General features: G+C 30.3%; 3 protein-coding genes and 1 long non-coding RNA gene across 4 annotated transcripts; 2 read left to right on the top strand and 2 right to left on the bottom strand.

Moving 5' to 3' along the window:
* Nucleotides 1-720: 720 nt before the first annotated feature.
* LOC106789493 lies at nucleotides 721-2,128 on the bottom strand. The gene is made up of 3 exons (XR_001381997.1): nucleotides 1,984-2,128; nucleotides 1,438-1,604; nucleotides 721-1,355 (listed from the first exon to the last, which is right to left on the bottom strand). It is a non-coding gene; the product is annotated as an uncharacterized LOC106789493 (long non-coding RNA).
* A 1,117-nt stretch (nucleotides 2,129-3,245) lies between these two features.
* On the bottom strand, nucleotides 3,246-9,305 carry LOC106789513 (carbohydrate sulfotransferase 11-like). Its single transcript, XM_014753786.1, has 5 exons — nucleotides 8,667-9,305; nucleotides 6,243-6,637; nucleotides 5,490-5,777; nucleotides 5,161-5,396; nucleotides 3,246-5,046 (listed from the first exon to the last, which is right to left on the bottom strand). The coding sequence occupies exons 2-5, from the start codon at nucleotides 6,564-6,566 to the stop codon at nucleotides 4,881-4,883; spliced, it is 1,014 nt and encodes a 337-aa protein (XP_014609272.1). The 5' UTR covers nucleotides 6,567-6,637; nucleotides 8,667-9,305; the 3' UTR covers nucleotides 3,246-4,880.
* A 391-nt stretch (nucleotides 9,306-9,696) lies between these two features.
* On the top strand, nucleotides 9,697-13,765 carry LOC106789514 (hydroxysteroid dehydrogenase-like protein 1). Its single transcript, XM_014753788.1, has 7 exons — nucleotides 9,697-9,796; nucleotides 9,876-9,962; nucleotides 11,388-11,560; nucleotides 11,654-11,861; nucleotides 11,934-12,167; nucleotides 12,531-12,874; nucleotides 13,262-13,765. The coding sequence occupies exons 4-7, from the start codon at nucleotides 11,702-11,704 to the stop codon at nucleotides 13,469-13,471; spliced, it is 948 nt and encodes a 315-aa protein (XP_014609274.1). The 5' UTR covers nucleotides 9,697-9,796; nucleotides 9,876-9,962; nucleotides 11,388-11,560; nucleotides 11,654-11,701; the 3' UTR covers nucleotides 13,472-13,765.
* A 394-nt stretch (nucleotides 13,766-14,159) lies between these two features.
* LOC106789497 (activating transcription factor of chaperone) lies at nucleotides 14,160-21,430 on the top strand. Its single transcript, XM_014753754.1, has 3 exons — nucleotides 14,160-14,378; nucleotides 15,436-15,759; nucleotides 20,257-21,430. Exons 2-3 carry the CDS (start codon nucleotides 15,510-15,512, stop codon nucleotides 21,159-21,161), a joined length of 1,155 nt encoding a protein of 384 aa, XP_014609240.1. The 5' UTR covers nucleotides 14,160-14,378; nucleotides 15,436-15,509; the 3' UTR covers nucleotides 21,162-21,430.
* The last annotated feature ends 2,468 nt before the right edge of the window (nucleotides 21,431-23,898 follow it).

Here is a 23,898-nt window from a genome sequence, read left to right as displayed (position 1 = left end):
TAAAATTAGTTTACTAATAGGATTCCAATATATTGTTTTTCGTTACATAATACTAATCTCCAATTATAGTATTTGATAAATTTTCGATGAAAAATACTTGAAAGTTTTTCCTTTTAATAGAAGTAATCTTGCGTTATCTATGGTACACACATATTTCCGGAACTTTTAAGATTTATAAGAACTTATGTAAGCAATCATTTTCGTGTGTTAAACGAAGGATGGAATAAACACTCTATTCAGTCGATATTTATTGCTTTTTTAGTTGGAACAACTCGAGATGAGGAACATCGATGTTCCTACGTTTCTTCTTAACGGATTATTTTTGGATCGGATATAGAAATTACTGATTTTCCTCTCCTATACACAACTACTTACGTAAGTATATGTGTACGTACATAGTAATGAAACAGTGAAACACTCTGAAGAACCGAAAGTATCTGCTATTTTCGTATTAACACCCACACTTTCCGTGTTCATCGTCCGTTTAACCAAAACGTTTACTTAATTTTTTCAGCACAAAGACAAAGCTTGTATACACATACCTAGTTTTTTTGAATTTTTTCTTCTTTTCATCTTCATGGCCACATTGACTCGTTAAATTTAAAATAAAATTGTGTTAAATTTTTCTCTACATATATATTACGCTATACAAAATTATATTTTTTTTATATTCGGTTATATAATTATTATATATTATAATAATTCGAATATACGTTAACAACACAAATTTCATTCATTCCAATTTGATAGCGTCCAACGTTTTCTGCAAGCGTAAAATATTTCAAGCAGAATTTTTGTTTCAATTTCACATGTTTTTTTTAGATCAAATTTTTGACACGTAAATCGTAGGATCTTTCCTTATATAAATAATCGTCGTCCATTATTTTCACACACACTTTTTTAAACATTGAATACATTAACGCGTTACGAACATGTATTAACATTCATTCGATCGTACATACACACACGCGCGCACGCGCTCGCGCGCACGTACATGTTTTTATCTTGAACATTTATTAATGTTTCACACTTTCTATAAATTGGCACAATCATAGAAATATATATTGCATTCTAATTATAATAATTTCACTCACTTCCACACGTCTTCCGTACAGAATTAATTAAAAATCCATTTTTTTTCTTTTCCTTGACATATTATTTCGTTTCGATTATTAAAACTTAATTAAAACTTAAATTAAATATTGCGTGATTGCAAATCGGTGATCGTATTCCGACAGCGAGATCAAGAAGAATCTGGAAACGTTTAATTGATGTTTCAATTCTCATTTTATATCAACGAAGAAAGTTGCCCAATCTTCGAGAAACTCGCATTCTTCGTCTTTCATGCTTCAACCCTAAAAAAATCGTTTAAAGAAAATAAATTTAAAATAAAATAAAATGTACGATTTTAAATATGTGAAATCTTTTTTTACATACCATTATGAGAAAAAAAAATAATTGTAAGGGATTAAAATATCCCCGAGTAAAGTAACCATAATGAGATCAAAAGTAAAATGAGGATCAAGTAAGTGGTAAGAATGTTTTTCGTTTCGTGAGCCGGCTGTGGCATCTTCGATTTTGTCTTTTATTCAATTCACTCTCCACTTAAAAAAAAAAAGTAAATTAATAAATAAGTAAATACAAAAGTACACATATATTTTTATATAAAATTATATTAACAATGAATAATAATTATATTTATAAAAATGTATATTTTTAATTCGATTAACTGCACTCTAGAAAATATTCTAATAAATAAATTAAACAAAAATACACATTTTCTTAATAAAAAAAAAAACCATATTAAAAATTAAAAATTATTCTATTCAAGCGATCGATATTTTATATTCGATTTATTGCACTCTAAAAATGAACTTCAATAAATATATAAATAAAACTACACATTTTTGTAGACGAAATTACATTAAAAATCAAGAATTATGTTTAAAACAATCGATATTATTTATTCTAGATTTTACTCACAATAAACAACGTACGTTAGACCGATAACGGTCGATCGAGTAGATCAATTATCAAAAAAAAAAAAGCTTTCCCTTGTGATATAAAAAATAATATGAAAAAGCAGGGATGAATTCGTTCCACGCGTCTTTACGTCCGATCGTAGACTGGATTCAGTTAGAAAAGGATCCGCAATCGAAGATCCCGAAATTCCTCCAGGAACCAAAACGTCGTCGTTTGAGCTCCGCCCCACTCGATTCGATAACTTGCACTTTACCCGTGTAATCTCTGCTCCAGGATTGGTAGCTCCGATTCCACCACCGTCGTTGCAAAATTCGAAACCGTCCAACGCCGAAAGAAACTTCGTTTAAAAGTGTTCTCTGGCTACCTCGAAGTTATATTAAGGCATTCTCTCTCGTTATTATACCTTTGAGTGATTCAACAATTTTTCCAAAATATTCAATCCGATCGATTATGTTAAAATGAATTAAAACAAATAAAACGAAAAAACATACGCATACGTCTTGCTATAAATTTATGTTACAAAATTTCTAGTACTTAAAAGAGAAAAAACAACTTGTTAAATATAAACAAACAATAATTATTAACAAATTCGATGAAATATTGTAAATTATTTTACTTCGATTTTTTTTTATTTTAAATTATAAAAATTATATTTTTTTCGAACGTAACGAAATAAATTGAAATCAGCATGATTAGAAATGCAAACCAATACGATCGAAACGATGAGATATCATCTAATAGGTATTAAATTTAGAAAAGGTAATCGACCCGCGAAACTAGCCAAGCCAAAATTATTATTTTAATTAATGAGATCCGGAAAAAGACTTAAGAAATTCTAACGTACGAGTCGAAATTCACAAATGTTCACAATCCTGTAATATATTCAATAAATAATAACGTATAACGCGCGAAAAACGAAGCTTCAAAATTTTGATGCGTAAGACTTGGGCGCCGACAAAAATTCGCATCCGCCATGGCTTTAAGTGATTTTTATTTTTAAACAAAATGCCTCCCCGTCCGGATGGAACGCCCACGCTTTCGAATTTATAACGCGAGAAGAATTTCTTCGTTTTTTTAGCAATACGACTCGGGTTGATACAGTTGTCTCACGTGTGGCGCCAGGATTAATTTACACGTGACAAAAGTGGAGAGAAAAAAAATCAGCAGGAGGAGGAGCAGAAGGGAAAGAAGAAGAAACAAGGATGACGCGTGCAGTATCATACTTTTGAGTGTCCTCAATATAATATTCACAATATAATCTCAATTTAATATTGTTCTTTTATTCCATTTCTTTTTTTTTTCTTTCTTTTCTCTCATAGTTCTAGATTTTTTACAATAATTCGTTCACGCTACAGAAAAAAATAAATTTAAAAGAAATAGACGTTGGTTCTATTTCGAAGATCTTCATGAGGGTTTAACGTTTTTCTGTTTTTTCTTTTTCTTTTTTCAAGTAACGGTATGTGGTATTTTATTTCATCTAATTTCATTTTTATTTTTTAAACTAACATAAGCTGTTTATAACGCATGGTAGTGTACTACAAATAGGAAGTTCGCATAATCGCGAAGGTGTGGCACATGAAAGACTGTTCTACGTCTTAACGATTTCTCTGCTGACCTTATTACAGAAATAGAATAAATTAATATATACTCATAGATAATATTTGTTTTGTTTTAATTATGTTTTTCTTTTCTTTTTTTGCTAATCGATCGAGAAAGAACTTCGATTGGTCGATCCTTCATCGCGATGGAGGTTTGCTTGTTTATCTTTGCTAATTATTCATAAAATAATACGCGAGTTAATAAATGTATCATGAAAATGCAGGAATTTTTTCTAACAAATATTAATTTTTCTCACTTTTAATACGACTTGTGTGTGTATGTTAGTAATAATCGTAGTATTTTCAAACAAATTACTCGTTGCGGGTTTTAAATTGCTCGTAAATTCTTTTCTATTGCTTTTTTATGCATCAACTTTTCTTTTTCTTATTATTATTCTTCTTCTTCTTATCGACATTATGATTAATTCAAGAACTTTGGAAAAACCTTCAAGTTGATTGATCGATAGATCAAAATTGTTTGTTATTTGCGTACGCTAACACGTAATTCTAGGATTTTCTTTTATGATTAGATAGAAATGTTGTTCGAATCTTTTAGCCAAAATTAGTCGCAGTATTAAATCCCCGTCTCGTTCGTCATCTCGAAATTCTAATTTAAATTTAGAACACTAAGCAAACATCGATTTCTATCAACAATGTTCTAGACAGATACGAGTTAAAATTTCGAACAAAATATTACGTAAATTTTCTTCTTTTAACATTTTTTTTTCTTTCCTAACAGCTACGCAAAACATTTGTGTTTACGTGTTAAAAAAAAAATTTTCTTCTTTACAATCCCGAATAATAATTTGTATATAAATTTATATATAATTTATCTAAAAATGTGTGTAAAAATATTTATAAACTAATCCAAATTAATATCAATTTTAAAATATTAAAAAAAAAAAAGAAAGCAAATCACATCAAAATGGAACGTCGAATTCGAAGTAAAGTACAAGAATCAATCGTAATTGCGATTACGTATACATTTCATTATACAAAAAGAGCAATTAATAAAAATCACATTACAATGCATTCTCATTATCATAGAACACAAAAAACATGAGATAAAACATAACAATCATAGATCTAAACGTTATTGGCACAAGGATCAGCATTAAAATAAAAATTGTTGTAACGTAGTGACTCGAGTAAATTCTTAAATAGATAAATTATTCGACTACAATAATTATTCATTCTAATATAAATAAATTAGAAAATATCTTAGAATCTTTTAATTCGGCTTAACTCAGTTCTTTGTATTATTTTACAACCTACTATTATATAATTCTCACTAAAAATTTAAGCTAATGAAAATCCTAGAACATCCTCGAGCGAATAATCGAACAATTTCAAATCTAATTTGTACAAATCTTCCAACTTCCTCAATTGTTTATAACTTAGCATCGAATAATATCGATCCAACTTCTTGGATGTTGGCTCGCTGCTCGGTGGTTTAGATGGGAAACTAGATAAATCAATAAAAACAATAGCCATAATTATTTATGACTGAGTTATTCAAGGCTGGGCATAAGTATACTTAGCTAATGGCTTATCTAAATCACAAATGAAGAATACTCACTTAACAGAGGCGACGTTCATCCTTTCCAACACTTCCGTAGCGTCTTCCACCAAGGTCTCATACTTACTTACAAGATTATAATTAACTATGCATGGATGGCATAATTCATATATCGGTCTCCAGTGTTCGTTCTTCGTACCATTTTCAGAATCATTAATAATAAATTCGACGAATTCGCGAAACGTAACGTCATCGCCATTTTTTAACGATTCTTGCGTGGCATTGACTCTATACTTCTATGAAAAAAAAAAAAAAAAAACAATCTTTTCTTTATAAAATATTAAATATATTTAACGAGAAAATAATCATATCGAAAGTGTGTGTCTCACCTTAATTATTTTCTTTCCGAAACGCGTTTGAAAGTATCTCGAACTCTTTTCATTCTTAGCTTCCAATTTATTCCTATATGCTGATAACAATCTTTCGAACGGATGTCTAACGACTATAAGTTTATCATACGCTAATAACTTTTGTTCAATTTCTGAAAGCGTGTAATTACTTAGCCTCAAAAATACACCCGGAGAGTGAGCCTGGTCGGCCGGTATTTCTAAAGGATCGTTTCCAGGCCACTTTCCTGTTGCAACCATTAAAACACGTTTCCAGTTTGTACAGGCAACCTGTAAGAAAGGCAACTCATTTTAAATTTTTTAACAGGAAAACACATGCGCACGTACACGTTCCTAGTTCGAAAGGCAATAGAATATGTCCTTGAAACATATCCTCACGTTTTCTTTCCACACGCTGTCTTAATTCATTTATTATTTCTTTTTATCCTCTTACTTCTTCTTCTTCTTCTTCTCATAATGTTCTAAATTTGACCACGTTTTTTTATACATAATTACATAATCTTGATTCCATTCAAAGTAATAAAAATAAATGTCAATGTAAAATTAGAAAGGATAATACATTATTATCTTATTAATAATACTGTAAAAATTTTCAAAGTTTCATACATTTACATAAAATTATCATTATTTACATCTATTTTGCGTGATCATTAAAATATGAATTTTCGGATCTTATAAGAGACTCTAATCAAAATATTTTTTATTCTTTTAGAGAATTATTAATATCAACGATACCTTTGGTACGTAACAATAAAGCAACTCGTGTTGCTCGTCGACGAGAATGTTTCTAAAGGATTCAGAGGTCAAAGTTCCATTTTCAACATTATTACGTCTGAGAAACTCTTCGCAATTATATTGCAATCTTTCTTGACGTTCCAACAAAGCTGATCTCGCAAGCGCATTAGGTCCGGTCCAAGAGTACATATATTTCTGTGATTCAAGATGCTTCGGGTTGCCATATTCTAATAAAACTTCTTCGTCGATTTTCTCTGCACTTAGGATCGAATTCCAAATAACGAGATTTAATATTATTTCTTTGAAGACACGACATCCTGTCATCGTCCTTTAGTGACCACACGGTACATTGAATTATCTTCTTATGAAATGTCGTCTTGCTTGCGCAATTCTTTCTGCAAACACGGGAAACGTTTTCACACGTTCGAGTCCATCTATCCACGTTGACATTGATAAATGTTTCAAAAAAAAAAAAAAAACAAACATAAACGCACATCAACAATATTTTCAATTCCGATAACTGGAGCAAAGTGATTGCATTATAAAGGCACCGAACATCGGTTTAAACGAATAAATTAAATTAAATATTTCATACGAGGTCGAAACGATAAATCTTTTATTCCGATCAATCGAATGTAACTCGTACCAATCTACAGGTATGATATATATATGTATGTAACATTAAACGACATTTACATTTAAATTCCTTTAACAGTCTAGAATTTCGAGTCTATTAAAAAATTATAACCCCTACTGACTTCCACAAACGGAATATACAAAGTATCTCAAAAAATTCTATAGGCACGTGTGTAAAATAGTTACGTTAGTGACTACGTGATTACGTTAACCTGATATATATACATAGTCTACAATCTCGATATACCAGTTTCAATTACCACGCCATGCGAAACCTGTTCTTGAACTTTGTCCATGACATCGATCGAGCATGAAATCATTTGTCGGGCATTAGAGAAACATTAAATTGTAATATATTTTTATTGAATAAATAATTATATTTGTTTTTAATTATCATTTATTTTTCACACTTTTATTTTTACTTTTTTACTTTTGATTTTTCACACACAATTCACACACGACGATCTCGCACATGTTTCCTCGAACTATCCAGACGATCGTCTGAACATTTATGCAAAAGTAACGGATTAAACAACGGATCGGCTTAACGGAATCCAGCTTATGGAAGTAGAACATAATCTCGATCTCGTTTACGCGCCAAAGCGTACAAGTCACATGCGACATATTAGCTATTAGGAATGTTGCTACGTTTTGCGTTGAAAACAAATTGGAAAGAAAGGTCGAACGATGTATGGTGGATTTTTTTTATTACGAACATCCCTTACCTCCTTGTCTATCATTCCAAAACGATCTGAACGATTTTAAAAAAGATTCGATTTAAACGTGACACAGTTAAATATTGCATCCGGGACATTCGTGATCTAATTACAAAACAATTTTTACGAGTATCCAGAAATGTATTCGTGATAAGTTATCAAACTCAATGAACCCTATCTCAAAAGTCAAATAAAATGATTCGACGAAGAAAAAATAATATCACAGTTGATCGTCAAGCATAAAATACGAAGTAACGTTTCGATTCACAGATTTCTTTTTAAAAAACGAATGAACCGTACGAACCGTTGCTTTTTCATGGTCCACCACTTTGATTACGTCATGTTCGTGGCTGTTAAAAATAAAAAAAAGAAAAGGATATTCGAGAAAATAGGTTGCGTTATAATTGATGCAATTAAGAAAAAAAAAAGTTGTTTAAACGTGAAAGAAATGATCGAGGTCACGTGTCGTTAAGCATCCGTCGGCCGATCATCGGCCTGCACCTTTTTAGATTCATCAACCGGTTAGAACCCACACCATGCAGTTTGTCTCGCACGATCAACGATCATGCTAAATGCGGCTAGCTTGAAGCTTAAGAATTTGTAACTCTTGCGATATAAATGTAATCTCCGTTTCGTTAACGTATCATTTTTATTTCTAATTCAAATAAGAAAAGAAAATACACGAGATTGTACATACAAATGTATGGGTTCTATTTAACATAAATAAGAATAGATTAAGCAAAACCATCGAACACTTTAAAACCACTTCGAGGCAACTTCCATTTTTACCCTTAACCATAGATGCTTCCACACGTGCGTTAGCAATTTACCTTTACTATCCATATACAACTATACTTAGAATTAGGATCTAATAGTATCTCTACTTATCAAAGATAATTTTTGAAATGACGATATAATAAGTTCTTTTTCTTTTTGATTGATTATTTTGATAAAAAAGAAACAATGATCACTGATATTACTTTTTTTCTAATCTCTTAACTATCGTAGTTAGGAATACTTACTTAATCTACACAAATCAATACTTAGAATCAAATACAGCATTTCTACTCACCAAAGATGATTTTTTGAAAAAGACGATATAAATTTCTTCTTTTTTTTTTTTTTTTGCCAATTATATCGATAAAAAGTAATGATCTATACACTGATATTACTTTTCTACGAATCTTCCAGCTATCATTGACGAACTTGGAAAGCAACGACTTGGCTCGACTTCGCCCTCTCGACTGACAGCGCCGAAATATCTCAAACGTCCAACGTTCGTATCCCGCGGTGTACTTACGAAACGTAAGCCTATTCGTCAACAATTTGCCGTCAGGAAAAAGATGCTACGCTCGTTCACCAAGAGCGGGAAAAATTCAAACAGACGATCCTTTCAATTGTTAGGAAACATCAACTTTTTCCTTTCCACGTTCGTACTTTTTAACAAATCGAGAGAGTCAAGAAAAAAACCAAGAAGAGGGTCAAGGTTCAAAGTAACTGAGCACTTTTTCTTCTTCTTCTTCTTCTTCTTCTTCTTCTTCTTCGGACATTGAACTTTGAACTTAATAAAAACTTCTGAACAAATACTAATTTTGTTATTACACGGATTTCATTTTATTAAATTTTCATAACTATTATAGTTTTTTCTTAAGGAATCTTGATCATTCAAAAATGGAGAGAATAGAAGAATACGAGACGCTTCGAGCCTCTACCTGTTCACAAAGACGATACTGAAAGACCTTCCCATGCATATTTCTCCTTCCCTTTCTCCCTCTTTCTCACTCTCTCACTCTCTCTCTCTCTCTACTTCTATCTATCTCTCTTTCTCTTTACTATGTTGCGTGTATGTGTTAAACAGAGTGAAAGAAGCTGCGCGCGCCTCTTTTCTTGTAAAACGTCTTCCTTTCTCTTTCTCTCTTTTTCTCTCTCTTTCTCTTTCCCTATTTTTGTCTCTTTTTATCTCTCTCTCCCTCTCCATCTCTTATTCCTTCTCTTATCATCCCTCTCTATAGTTATTGAACTATTGAAAATTATTCCAGTATATATATACACGCGTGTATATATTCGAGGTGTTTACCGAATACACTTCATTCATTTGTCATAACGCACAGTTGACACGAAATGAAACTACGAAATATGTTTTTAAATAATAAAGCAAAGTACGTGACATAAACCAACGCAAGAAGTTTAAATGCAGTGAAAGTGAGCAAAGACACAATTTGTTTATCCATTACGTTTTTTAACGCGTTTGTATAATCTTAGCCTTCTTATTTTTGTTTAGAAATATTGATCAATTTTTGGATCATTACATTATACAACTATCTCTCTGTTCAATTTACGATTAATAAAAGAAATCATTTTGATTGCGGTGAGTATCATTACAACATTTAACTTCAATTATAGCGAACACTCATGTTCGTTCTAGGAATAATGGGTAAACATTTGTTCTCTATCGAAAGTTACATACAATTTTTTATTAATTTTATAACAGCCTGATCTTTTAAAAAAGATCTATAGAAAATAGTTAAAACGATTGGCTCATCTCGATCACGTTTAACGATCGTTATATGGCGCAATTTACGGTTACAATTGTACAACTTAAATTCACAACACATACACTAATGTTAATAGCATTATTACGTCAGTATATATTCTCCTCTATAAGCATAGATAATCAATTATAATAAGCCAATTGTGTGATCGGAAAATATTTGTCAAATATAATTTTTATCTTATCAACCTCTTATTCTCAAATTCTTTAAATTATTATCGCCCATGTTATTTTATATACCTTTATTTATTTTGTATTATTCATTATTTTTTATATAGAAAAAATAGTCGTCGAAAATTTTCGTGGTATTTTCATCTTTATGCAAGTTTTATTCAACTGATTATTATCAATTATGTCATAGAAGTTTCTCTTGCATAAACTCGTCTTGCGAAATAAACTGGACATCGTTCAAATTGAGTAACATGTTTTAACAATTAGGATAAATTATACTTAATCATTTGTGTTTTTTTTTTTCGTATAAATTGAATAACAGATCCTAACAAAATTAGAATAAATTATATTTTATCATTTTCTTTGTTCTTCTCTTATTTCTTACAAATTTGTTTAATCAAACGAAAAAAATTGAATATTTTTAAAAAATTACCCGTAAAAAATGAATCATATATGGCCATATATGGCCAAACATGATCATATTAGAATACACCCCCTTAAATTATTCAACTTTTGTCTAATACATTTTTTCTACCATCAATAGTTTCGAAGATATTTAAGACTGGATCGATTTAAATGGAACACCCTGTATAGCTATTATAACTATATAAGATTATGTATAGCCACATTTGTTCATGCATGGCCATTCTCCAACATGATCATATATGGCCATGTATGATTCATTTTTCACAGGTGGATTTAACGTTTTTATTTCGGATAATCGTTAAATCGGTGTGCAGTACTTATGTTCGAAACTGACGCATATCATTACAACGGGGTGATATTTGGGACACCCATAACAGAATGATTACACAATAACGTTACATCAGTAACCTCGATTTATCACGCTATAGAATTATTCAACCGATTTGTAATACTTTTAAAAATTTGGTACCTAAATTATTTTTTATTCGACCTTTGTACTATCTCCAATTATAAACGTTCAATAATCCAATCTGGTATATTAGTCGAGTCAGTTTGTCGAGTTACTCCGTTGTCATAAATATTGTCTTTATACCAAAAATTTCAAGGTCGTTCAGAGAAAGTAAATAACTTGTATTTTATATATAGTCTTACCCATAACAGATCGCTTTTAGTCTTGCTTGGGATATCGTTGCAGAGTTGTCTCCGAAGAGAAGTGCACATAAATTAAATGAATATATGCTATTGCATTTATTCGTCTAAGAGAGGGAGAGAGAAAAATAATATACAAGTGAAAAAAATATAACTCAAGAAAAAAAAAAGTACTTCTTCTTTGCTTATATTTATTATATTTATTTAATTATTCTTCTGTGTAATATCTATATTAACGTCAAACAACATTTTTGTTCTTTCAGCGTACAAGTGTAGTTAATTAAATTTGACTAACTCTACGAAAGAAAATAATGTTAATGTTAATAGTATTGTGGTGGTTAGGCGCATTATTTGTAATTTGGATATCGTCTATTTCGATAAGCCGATTATTATCAACTCTATGGGAAACGATATTTCCTTTGATCAACTCCACACCGATCGATTTTCGTACGAAATTTGGGGAATGGGCCGGTAAGTGGAAGAAATTAAAAATCAATCTCAAAAAAATATTCATTAAATTTGTTTTTCATTAAAATTATTCAGTGGTAACTGGTTCAACCGATGGCATTGGAAAAGCATACGCTAAAGAATTAGCAATGAGGCACATGAATTTAATTTTGATAAGTAGAAGTTTAAAAAAATTGGAAGAAACTAAGAGTGAATTATTGAACATTAACCCTAACATCGAAGTAAAAATCATAGAGGCAGATTTTAGCAAAGGCAAATCGATCTTTAAAAAAATCCGAGCTCAATTAAACGAACCAATTGGAATACTAGGTAAGTAAAAACAAAAAAATATTTATACGTTGATATCAATGAAAATCTGTACTGTATAATAATTTCATTATTATTTTAATGCTGTAAATTATTCGAAGGAAAATAGATGCTCTTTATTTCATTTAAAAATAAATAAGAAAGAATAATAACCCGTGACCTATAACGATATCGTAATCCATAAATACTGACGAATCAAACTGCACTTTGCTACCAATTATGCATAAATATAAGAACTTAATGAATTTTATTATTTTCCTTTACAATTCATTTATTATTACAATTCTAATTTATTTGTCATTTTAAAATAAAATCAAAATTATATTTAATTAATATTCTTTACATTTTTATTTAATATTTGTTTAGTAAACAACGTGGGCAAAATGTACAAGTATCCTATGTATCTTGACGAAGTTCCGGAAGATGAGTTATGGGAACTGATGACGATAAATGTCGGAGCCACCACAATGATGACACGATTAATTATTGAACAAATGAAACAACGTAGAAAAGGTGCTATAATAAATATATCTTCTGGATCGGAACATCAACCGCTTCCATTAATGACTGTTTACGCTGCTACGAAAGCTTATTTAAAAAGTTTTTCCGATGCTATCAGAATGGAATATTCGCACTTTGGTATTACGATTCAACATTTAGCACCACTCTTTATCAATACTAAAATGAATTCGTTCTCTCCTTCTCTTCAGGTATTCCTCTATTTGTTATTTTTATAATTTTTTGAGTATCTCAACCAGAAAGTTTGCTTTTGTAAATATTTTAAGGGTTTCAAAAAACAATTATTACATCAACTTCCGATTCAGATACGAATATTAATTTTTGCACGATCTATAAATTATAAACAGCCTAAAAAAAAATACAAATAAGCATATTAAAGAAATTTATTTTGTTCATAGCAATCACGCAAATACTGCAATTAAAGATTCCGCAACCAAAGATCACTTTCTAGCACTAAAAAATTTTAAACAAAAGGACTACTTTCTGCATAAAACGTATAAAAATGTTATTCTCATATCTTCCTAATTCCAATTTCATTAACAAAAATTTTTCCTTTTAATTTGAATTGTATAAAACAGGTCTCCAGCCTTTTTATTCCTAATGCAATGACTTATGCTAAGAATGCAATAGCAACGCTTGGTAAGGTGGACTCGAGTAGCGGATATTGGGCTCATGGCATTCAAACTTTTATAGCTCTAACCGCACCCATGTCGCTCAGATTGAAGTTTGGTTATTTATTAATTAAAAAATTTCGAAATGATTATTTTAAATACATCAAAGATAAATAGTGCGAGATGAATAAGTAATAACATATTATTTAGAAAAAATAGTTTTACTACTGGTTGTTTTATTAAAATTGAATTTTAATCCCTATGATTATAACTAAATTAAGGATCATACTAAATATATATTTGTGTGTGTATATATGTAAACAAAAAAATATTCTCCACGTTATTTAACGCATTCTAGTTTCTACGCCTCAGAATATCAGGGACAACGAGTAAAACACATTATTGGTAAAAGTAAAGAGATATCCTATGTAAGACGTGCATGACCGAAATAAAACACTTTTGTATATGTTATGTTGTAAAATTGTATATGTTAATTATCTATTTAAAATTTAATTGTAAAAGAGTTAAAGAAGACGCTCATAATTATTTTTGTTCAAGTCTGACTCTGATAAGAAAATAATCACATTTGCGAGATTAATCTTCAATAATTATATGTACAATATTTATTATTTTATAATTACAAAAAATTCAATTTACGGTGCATATAAGTATTTTTAAAACGTATAATTTAATATTTTAAAATACAATGTAATACAACATAAAAAACACAACAATAAAAAATATTGTTTCTAATTCATTTAATTTATGTATATTAAAATCCTTTACAAAAAAGTAATACAAAATAAGTAAGTAAATGTAACAAATGAATGAAAAAGTGCAGGGCAACGGGAAATCTTAGTACGTTACTGCTATTCAGTGACTGGTGAAAATGGAAGGGATCGACAACGTTACGTGACCTCATCGAGTGAACCCAGACGAAGGGAGACGTTCACTTGTTATCCATGAATCGAAGAAGGAAGACGTTTAATATTTTCATCCGTTTTATAATACGAGGAAGATGATTTACTAAGTGGTTAACGAACTTGCACACGCAAGTGTGCCTATACAACTAATTAACAATGGAGTGAGTACTTTTTAATAATTAATTAATTAGAAAAATCAATAAAAAGGAATTAAATATAAAATCGATTCGAGTGTTACAAAAAAGGTATCGTTTTTTCTTCAAAAATTAAACACGTATTGCAATATTTGTTGTCTTAGGTGTTACTTTCTTTTATGGGATTAATTTGATTTAATTCATCTATTACATTCTATGACACTTTCATCTCATATATTTAATAAATAATTAAATAAAATAAAATCAAAGAGATTCCAAATATTGTCTTCTTAAATTTATTAATTGGAAAAATTTATTAAGAAACTTTTAAAAAGATTTTCCACATATTTCGAGAAAAGTTTAGCCACGCCAACGAATGTGCTGCCATTTTGTGATTCATCGTGCCACGACATGCATAACTCTTTCCTCAAGATTTTCACTTCGTCTATTTTTTTAAATACGGAGTTTCCTCATACACTCTCATTATAACTCTCATTATACACTCAAATTTTTAAGTTATTTATATTATTCAAATAAAAATAATCGATTTTTATCACTTATATAGCTCATCCAACTCGAATAATTTTAGATTGCATCATAATACGATATCGATCATTTTCATTCCCCATCTATTCTAAATTATTCCAACAAAATACGAATATTTTTACCAACAATAGCACAATTGTGTCCTAAGCAATAAAAATCGAATATTTATCGACGTAGTATTTTGTCGTTTTATTTTTTAGGGTATTGAAAATCACATCCTATCTTGTTTGTTATCTATTTCGAATGATTGACATTGCGAAATTAAGTTTTCTGAGATTCATCTCTATAAGTTATATAGAAAATAACTAATTATATAATTCAAATAGTTAAAAATTAAACAATTTATTTATCATCATCAAATATTTTTTTTGTACACTTTCAGATAATCAAATTGCAATAACGTTGTTTTTAGAGTCAATTGCAAAATTAACTTTGCAAATTGCTGTGCAATTATATAATTAAACAATTTAATATATGATCATTTAATATATTTTGTATATTTTCAGATAATTAAATTATCATAATTTCATGATTTTAGAGCCAATATGGCACTCACCACAAGCTATGTCGTAAAGACGACACAAATTTCTTTTAATAATTTTATAACGCACCATGATTGGATTTTCATCAACAATGGTGGAACCTCAAAATCAGGAGATGTGGAAATGGAAGACGGAACCAGAGTCCCCTAAGGGGACATCTATGGAAGATGTAGAAGATGATTGGTTTATGTACAACGATAAGTCCTTAGAATTCACTAAATATGCTGCTGATGAACCTGTTATGTATGACGATCAACCAACAAACCGTGCACATAGGGCGACAAAACTTTTAGATGAATTAAACGAATGGATAAAGGAAGGTAATATATATTAAACATATAAAATATTATGCATTAATCTTACTAATCAAATTGATATGTTTAATCAACAAATTATCACAGAAATTATCAAAGTACTTTAAAGCAATTGAAAGATCTCTAATCTGTAATTCAAGCTCGAACAACGTTAACAGGCATCTTTGCTTCGCTCTATTCTCAATAAAATAACCTTGCAGTGTTTTGGATTATTGATAATAACAAATCATCTTTATCGAATCATCATTGACAATGAAGAAAGAAAAATCAATTCCTTCATAAATTTACATGCAGCCATTTACAAAACGTTTATCGACATTAACAAAACGTTATTCGACATACTTTTAAATCGTATTAAATTATAGCAAAAAAAATAATAGTATATGAAAGAGATTGTGTGCAAACTTAAGAGAAAGAAAAGTGATTGTATAAAGAATATTAATGTCAAACTATTAGTATATAATTTTGTTAACTGGTATAGGCGTATTGAAAGCATAGAAATTGTTCCTCTATTTTTTTTCTCTCTCTCTCTCTCTCTCTCTCTCTCTCTCTCTCTCTCTCTCTCTCTCTCTATTTCTCTCTCTTATATATTCTGTATAAATATTTTTTTATTTGCTTTTTTCCTACTCAAAGAATTCACCCGGTTTCTCTATGTCTCACTCTTTCTCTCTCTCTTTTCTGTCTTTCTTTCTCCTTCCAGTTGTTTCAGTTTTTATCTTTTTCTTTTCTGAAAAAGAGTGGGACAAACTGGTTAACCTCTACGCAAATGGCTTTGCTTGGAAGCCGATAGGGTGATGACGTAGAGCATTCGAAACAGAAGAGAAGGGGTGACAGAGGAGAAAAAGTCCAAAGATAAGGAGGAGTGGTTTAACTTCAGTATACAGCCAAGTCTCTTATGCGAGACTTGTACGTGATCTACGACTTTCAGTAACGGTGTGCAGTACCATGCGCGATTCCTTTCGATATAAAATATCTGTCTGTTGAAAAAATTGTCTTCCCATCTTTTATATGATCTCTTATCGGAACATGAGAACGCGGTATACACATACACAAAAAGAAAAGAGTTTAAAAGAAGAAGATTCAAATACAACGCCATATCTTACGCATGCGCTACTGTTTTGGCACTAGGGTGGTGTGATTGTATTACTACGTGTATGTTTACGATTGGAGAGGATCATCGTTGTGCATCATCGGCACATGCGTAACTAATTTAAAACGACAAGAAATAATAATAAGAAGAAGAAACTGCCGCTTACTGTTGCTGCTATTATCGAGAATTAATTCCGTTTGAAATACCAAGAGGAACAACTATTTCAAATCAATCTATTTCATTCTCTATCTTGCTCTCTCATTCTTTTGTTCTTTTATTTACAGAATTACACGTCCTTGTATATTTGTAGAGTCAATTGATAAGATTTCTCTCTTGCATGTTTGATAATCGGTCTGGAAAGTAGACAGCTGGCTGCCCTATAATCACCGAATTGAGATAGAAAGGGAAAAAAGAGAGAGAATTAAATAAAAGAAAGAAAAAGCGATAAAATAAAAAGAACAAGGAACGACCGAAACGGGGGATAATTACATACGGTGGTGGTGGTGTCGTGGAGAAGGAGGAGGAGGAGGGAGGAGGAGTTGGAGTTGCAACAGCAGCAGTTTAACTTAGAAACAAGATACGACTTGGAGAGAGCGTTTAATGGATTGAGAGTACAATAGACCGAGATACTTACGACGATAACTAAAAAGAATAACTTGACAACAATACTGGCATCTATAAAAGTGACACAAGTGAAAGATCCGGCGTCTCGATGTTGGAGCGTGCTAATGTTATATAATAGCATGCAGTTCGCATATCGTTACACGTGGAACCGCGAGATCATTGTCAACTCTCAAAAACTTGTTAAAAGACGTTGAAATCGGTCCATCACCGATTTGACAGTGTCTTACATTGTTGCATCCGTCTATTTGAACTAATAACACCAACACCGACGACAACACAATCATCAACCCCCTCGTGTATTAAAATACGTCATCGTCATTATTCGACGAGAGTATACGTCGTCGTGCAATAATAAACATTGATATTTTTTATTATACATATTTTTTACCATATCATTTATATATAGATAAATATATATATATACACATTTTGTCTCGCTTGCAAACTTGAACAAAAAAAAAATTCGCTGTTCGCTTGGAGACTTAGTTGCCGTGTCCCATAATAATGGCTGCTATATGTTACACGGGTAGGTTTCCTTCATAATCGTTCATTATTGTTCTGCTAGTAAGCAGAACACCTTAGACATTTTATTTTTCTAATCTATAAATTAATATCTCTGTATCGCCTATCGCGATATACATGCTAACTTTTAGATCAGATCGATTAATATACTATCTATCTATGTCCACTGGATCCCCCACCCTTTCCTTCCTCTTTCCTTTCCATCCTCAACATTAGAATCAGATAAGATTGATGCCTCGTTGAATTAAGTTAGAAAGAGATCAACACGTTTCTACGTAGCAACGAATACAATTGATCTACTTCTCGTCTACGTTATAGAATCGTTTGTTATTCACTACGGGGGGTAAACGTGTTTACTGACCATTGAATAGTTGTTAAAAAAGACAGAAGGAGAGAGATCGCAATCGATGCCAAGAAACGGAAAGTTGTTAGACGTTATGCCAAGAAACGAGAGTAACCCGTTAAAGAATTCTAAGAAATAAACTCCGCATCAGCTTTGTTTAAGTGGGAGCTGGATAAGGGGTTTAGAGAGGAAACGGGAAATAACTTTTATTCAACACACAAGTAGGGGGAACGAGGAAAAATCTTTGATAATTGGATTCAAATCACATGTTCATCCTTCTATCCTTCTTCAAACATGTGTCAAACGTATTTTCCAGATAAAGACGATTGACTTAATTTTTTCTTGTTTGTTTGTTCTTTTCTTTTCTTTTCTTTTCTTTTCTTTTCTTTTCTTTTCTTTTCTCTTATATTCTTATAAAAACGAGAAAATCCTTAGAGATCGAATAATTTGGGAAAGATAGGAACACCACAATTCGGTGATGGTGATGGTAATGATGATAACGACGACGGTAGTGGCGTCTCTTTTAATTAAAAAGGTCACCAAATTTGTTTACCACGCGATTCTCTTTTGGAATAACTTAATCATATTTTATCGCTCAGCTCATACTTGTTTGGCAACTTTACCCACATTCCTCGACAACCTTTTGTATGTATATGTACATTTCTATTAATCGTTTTGGTTTCAAAATTCAACGCATTTATCGCTAATCTTTTCACTAAAGATTTGCCTAATGTCCCAATGAATAGAACAAATAAAATTGATTTCTGTTAAACGATCCAAGAGCACCACGACAATGATTATGGTGATAATTAAAACAAAAACCCACCGTTAGATATCTGTTGTTTCTTTGTAATAATAAAAAAAAAAATATTCTTATCTAACCTCCTGGCCTCCGTATTTAAATGACGATAACTTTTAAACGGTATCGAGTTGTCTTCGATCAAAGTTTCACAAGAAAATGGGTCAGGGCTGATGTAGTATGTAATAGTTAAAATCACATTGATCTAGGAATAAGAGTAAAAACAGACATGTATTTTATAATATTATAAAAGCCCGCTATTATTTTTGAAAAATATGTACATCCATTTTTGTATCATAAAAAATGAAGTAATATGTGTATCTTTTTTTGTGATAAAGAAAAAACGAAATAAAAAAGTTACGACCCGCGAGTCAGACAGTAATATTTTAAATAAAACTCGTGCAAGATTATTCTGTTCTTTTTTTATTTTATTTTTTGTTCTTTAATAGCAAATCGTTAAATGATCCTGAGAGAAATAGAGAAAAAGAGAGAGCTTTTACAAGATGTTTTTTTCCTTTTATATAATAGATGATTGTCGTCTACATTAGTCTTAAATTAAATGTGCCCTACCTTTATAAACTCCAATAGTAATAGTTCGAAAACTGCAAATGAGTAACTTGTTATTCTAGTTGAACCAGAACGTCCATGAAATTATACATACATCAATGCGCCACTCCTACATCATTTCTCATGCAAAAAATCAGTAAAATGTACTGTTAATTAATTCTCTATGTTTTATAAAAGGTAAAGTTACGGATACATAGAATAAAAAAAAGAAAGAAAAAAGAATAGTTGTTTGTTCTCTAAGGATCAATATTCTTGCATTATTAACTGAATTAGATAATATGATTTCATTGAAAGAGAATAGAGCGAAACTTTCTATTAGAAATATTCAAGAAAAAAAAATTAACTGTGTGTATTTGATTATATACAGTATGGGCGAAAAATTTCTAGATGAAATTAAAAATCAGTTACTTTTTTTTCAAAACATTTTAAACCAGTAATTACTCGTTCAGATTATAAAACTCCCAGACTAGGAATTTGAAACTAATACTGTGTATAGTGTATCGCTTATTTAGAGATAATAAATAATAATACAAATTTTAAAATAGATCATTTTTGCAGAACCTTTCTCGTATTGGTTGGAGGAGAGGACTAATCTGCCGATATTCGAAGAATTAGAAAACTCAGAATGTGGTCAAAACAACAAATCAGTACATCCGGCTGTAATAAAAAATCAGCAAGAACAGTATAACACTAAAACATTGTTAGAAGAATTCGAAACTGTTTTGGAAGATGTTGAGGCTTGCCATCAAATAATTCCATCGTCAGTTTCAACCTTAACTCCGCCACAGTCACCTCCACCAAATAAATCATTAACTGTAGACACTAAATTACTTGTTACCTTACAACCGGTGCAAATGATTCAGCCGGTAATATCGAGTCAACAACAACAGCTGCCTGTATATAATGTCATAGTATCTTCAGAAAAACAACAACAACAACCTGCAGTCTATCAGAACGAAGTATGCATTCCTGAACAATGGAATCACGAAAGTGTATCATTGGATCCACTAGGCGGAGAAGACGTTGCCAATGATTTGGCAGTCGTAGATGAATACGTGAGATCGCACACCGAAGACATTCCAACAGCATACAGTTCATGTACCAGTCCAAGTGGTAGCTGTGCCTCTTCTGAAGATTCCATTTCTGACGATCCTGACTGGATCGCTGATATATCCTACGATAAGAAACAATCTACTTCAATTGGTAAAAAAAATCAGTACAAACCCTATTCCCGCCCAACGATCGAGGACAAAAAAGTACGGAAAAAAGAACAAAACAAAAATGCGGCTACCCGTTACAGGCAGAAAAAGAAACAAGAGATCAAAGATATTTTAGGCGAAGAACACGAACTTACCGAATACAATGAAAAGTTGCAAGGCCAAGTAAAGGATCTACAGCGGGAAATTGGGTACTTAAAAGGATTGATGAGAGATTTGTTTAAAGCGAAGGGTTTTATCAAGTAATGATTTCAGCCGAGGAGGATTTTTATTTTTCTTCCTTCTTTCCTTCTTCCCTTTCTCCCTTCCTTGCTTCTTCCCTCCTTCCTTATCTCAACTCCTCCTCTACCCTTCTCTTCAACAATCTTTTTTATAATCCGTTTGTTTAGATAATCACATTTATTGAATTTATTTTAACTATAGATTTCTCGACACATCATTTTACAATATCACTATACTAACTAATACGATAACATTATGCTTATATCATCGATTGTTGCATATATATATTATATATTTATATATATTTATATATATTTGTATATATAATATATATATGCATAACTTATATATATATATATATATTTTTTTTTTTGTTTTAATTTTTTTGTTATCGATCGTCTACAACATTCTAATTTCTTAAATGTTTAAAATGTAGAATCTATCACAGCTTTAGTGGAACTACAGGACTCTATCGTCTTGTAATTTATCGAATGTATAACCATCTCCTAATTTTATACTTTTATGGTCCATTAAGATTAGCAAATGCGACGACTATTTAGGGTAATACATGAGGAATTTATTACGATAAGCAGCCCTATGAAGTTCTCACGAGCGGAAATCTGCTGTTGTCGAATTATCTGAAAGTTTTGCTCTTTCAAAAGAGTCGTCTCGTAAATATTTGCGAATCTTTTCATTCCGAATAACATTTTAACCCAATTCAATTTTATCGTATTTTCTTACAGAAAATATTACTACCTTTAGAAAAAAAAAAACAATAAATGGGTTATATTGTATAAATGACAATACGTTTTTAATTAATATTTATCAACTGTGTGTTTTAATCCCTTCTCTCTTTCTCTCTCTCTCTCTCTCTCTCTCTCTCTCACTCTTCTGTATTATCATCATCATCATCATCATCATCTCGTTATCAATACAAATAAACATTGCATACAATAACAATAATAATAATAATAATATATTTTGTTTAAACGATAAAATCAAATAAACAAGCACCAAATCCAAAAACAGTATCATAATTAAAACGAAAAGAGGAAGAATCTTTTAGAAGAATTTTTTATTTAACAAAATTAGAATTACGATAAATATATTGAATTTTTCATCTCATAAAAAAACAAATCAAACAAAAAATAAAGAAAATATTACAAGTATAAAAAAGATATTGCAAATAGATTTCTTTGTTTCGGTGTATAAATAATTATTAACAAACATTTTACGTGTATATATATTAAAAAAAAAATATTTATCTCCGAACAGGTACGCTGCGGGTATATATTTTCGATTCGTTTCTTAAAATTGTTCTTCATAATATTTTAATTAAAACACAATAAAAAGTAAATTAAAAAAAACCAACAAGTAGGCTACTAAAAAAGATTAAATTAAACGTACACGTAAAATACAAAAACATAAATGCAAATCTAGTAATCGGACGTAATTTTAGTTGAACCCTTTTGCACAAAATGTATACGCGAAGTGATTACACTGACAATCCTTCACCAAAAAGCACTAATTACATTAAACAATAATTATTAAAAAAAAAAAAAAAAACAAATAGTTGAAAGCATTAATAAAGAAAGAAAAGAACCAATGAATATAAATGAATGTTTAGTTATGTAAGGAGATATTTAAAAATTAAAAAAAAAAACAAAAAAATAAAGCTTAAAATAGTTGCGCAACATACGCAATCGATCAAATGCATTATACACACATCGATCAATTATGATCTGTATTTGCACTTTGTGCCATCATCTATACAAATGTAAACTAAGCGCAGTACATTTGAATTTTACTTACAAACTGAAACATATTTTGTTTTTCTTCGTTTTTTTTTTGTTCAAAGCTTTTTTCTCTTTACATCTATATTAAGTCTATCTCGCCGATACACATGTCTTATTTTTATCGAGTAATTCTCTCTCTCTCTTTTTTTTTCTTATTACTTGCAAATATTCTTTTAAGAATGTGTATATTAAATTGCAAACAATGCATTCTTTTTCCCCTCGTGAAATATAATAAAAAATACAAGATAAAAATATTTTTAAAGTCCATTCGTCATTCATCACGACAATTATATTTGCTCGTAATAAAATATCATTGAAATGCTTCACTTAAACGTAAACATTAAAAAGTATTTAGATGATTGTTCTAATCAATTCAATTAGAATGCAAACAACATTTTAACATATTAATTCTGATAAAATAAAAATGAAAATAAAAATATTGAAAATTAAATAAAATTATATATATTTTTCTTTTTCCGAATATAAAATATCAAATTATAAATTCTTTGATATTCATTAATACTTCTTTTTTGCTTGCAATTAATTAAAAAGTATTTAATAATATAAATCTGACGTGCAAATTTGGCAGCCATGATCGTTCTCGTTCTCTCTTTCTCTCTGTTTCTTTCTATGATACAAAATCACGGAATATATATACATAATTGCTATATACCAAGCTTAAAAATATAACTTATTATAGCTCTAGCTTTGCAAGCTATGTGCGAGGGCGCATAGTTTGGATTACATAGTTTTGTGTGTTCTTTATTTACATAGAATAAATCTGTATTACGGTAAGTAAATGAAAAGCAAAAAATTATACTGCACAATATACACGATCATTTAAAGACTTTTTGTTTCATAGAAAGAGTATACTCACATATATATGAATATAGAAGAAAATAATTTGTTATAATTTTTTTACGTTTCTTAAATATAGGAAGAAAAAATAAAAATTTTTTAAATCT

This window comes from Polistes canadensis, unplaced genomic scaffold (assembly GCF_001313835.1).
Source record: "Polistes canadensis isolate GaletaPanama2010 unplaced genomic scaffold, ASM131383v1 scaffold_187, whole genome shotgun sequence".
NCBI classification, from domain to species: Eukaryota; Metazoa; Arthropoda; class Insecta; order Hymenoptera; family Vespidae; genus Polistes; species Polistes canadensis.
This window is presented reverse-complemented; position numbering and strand designations above follow the sequence as displayed.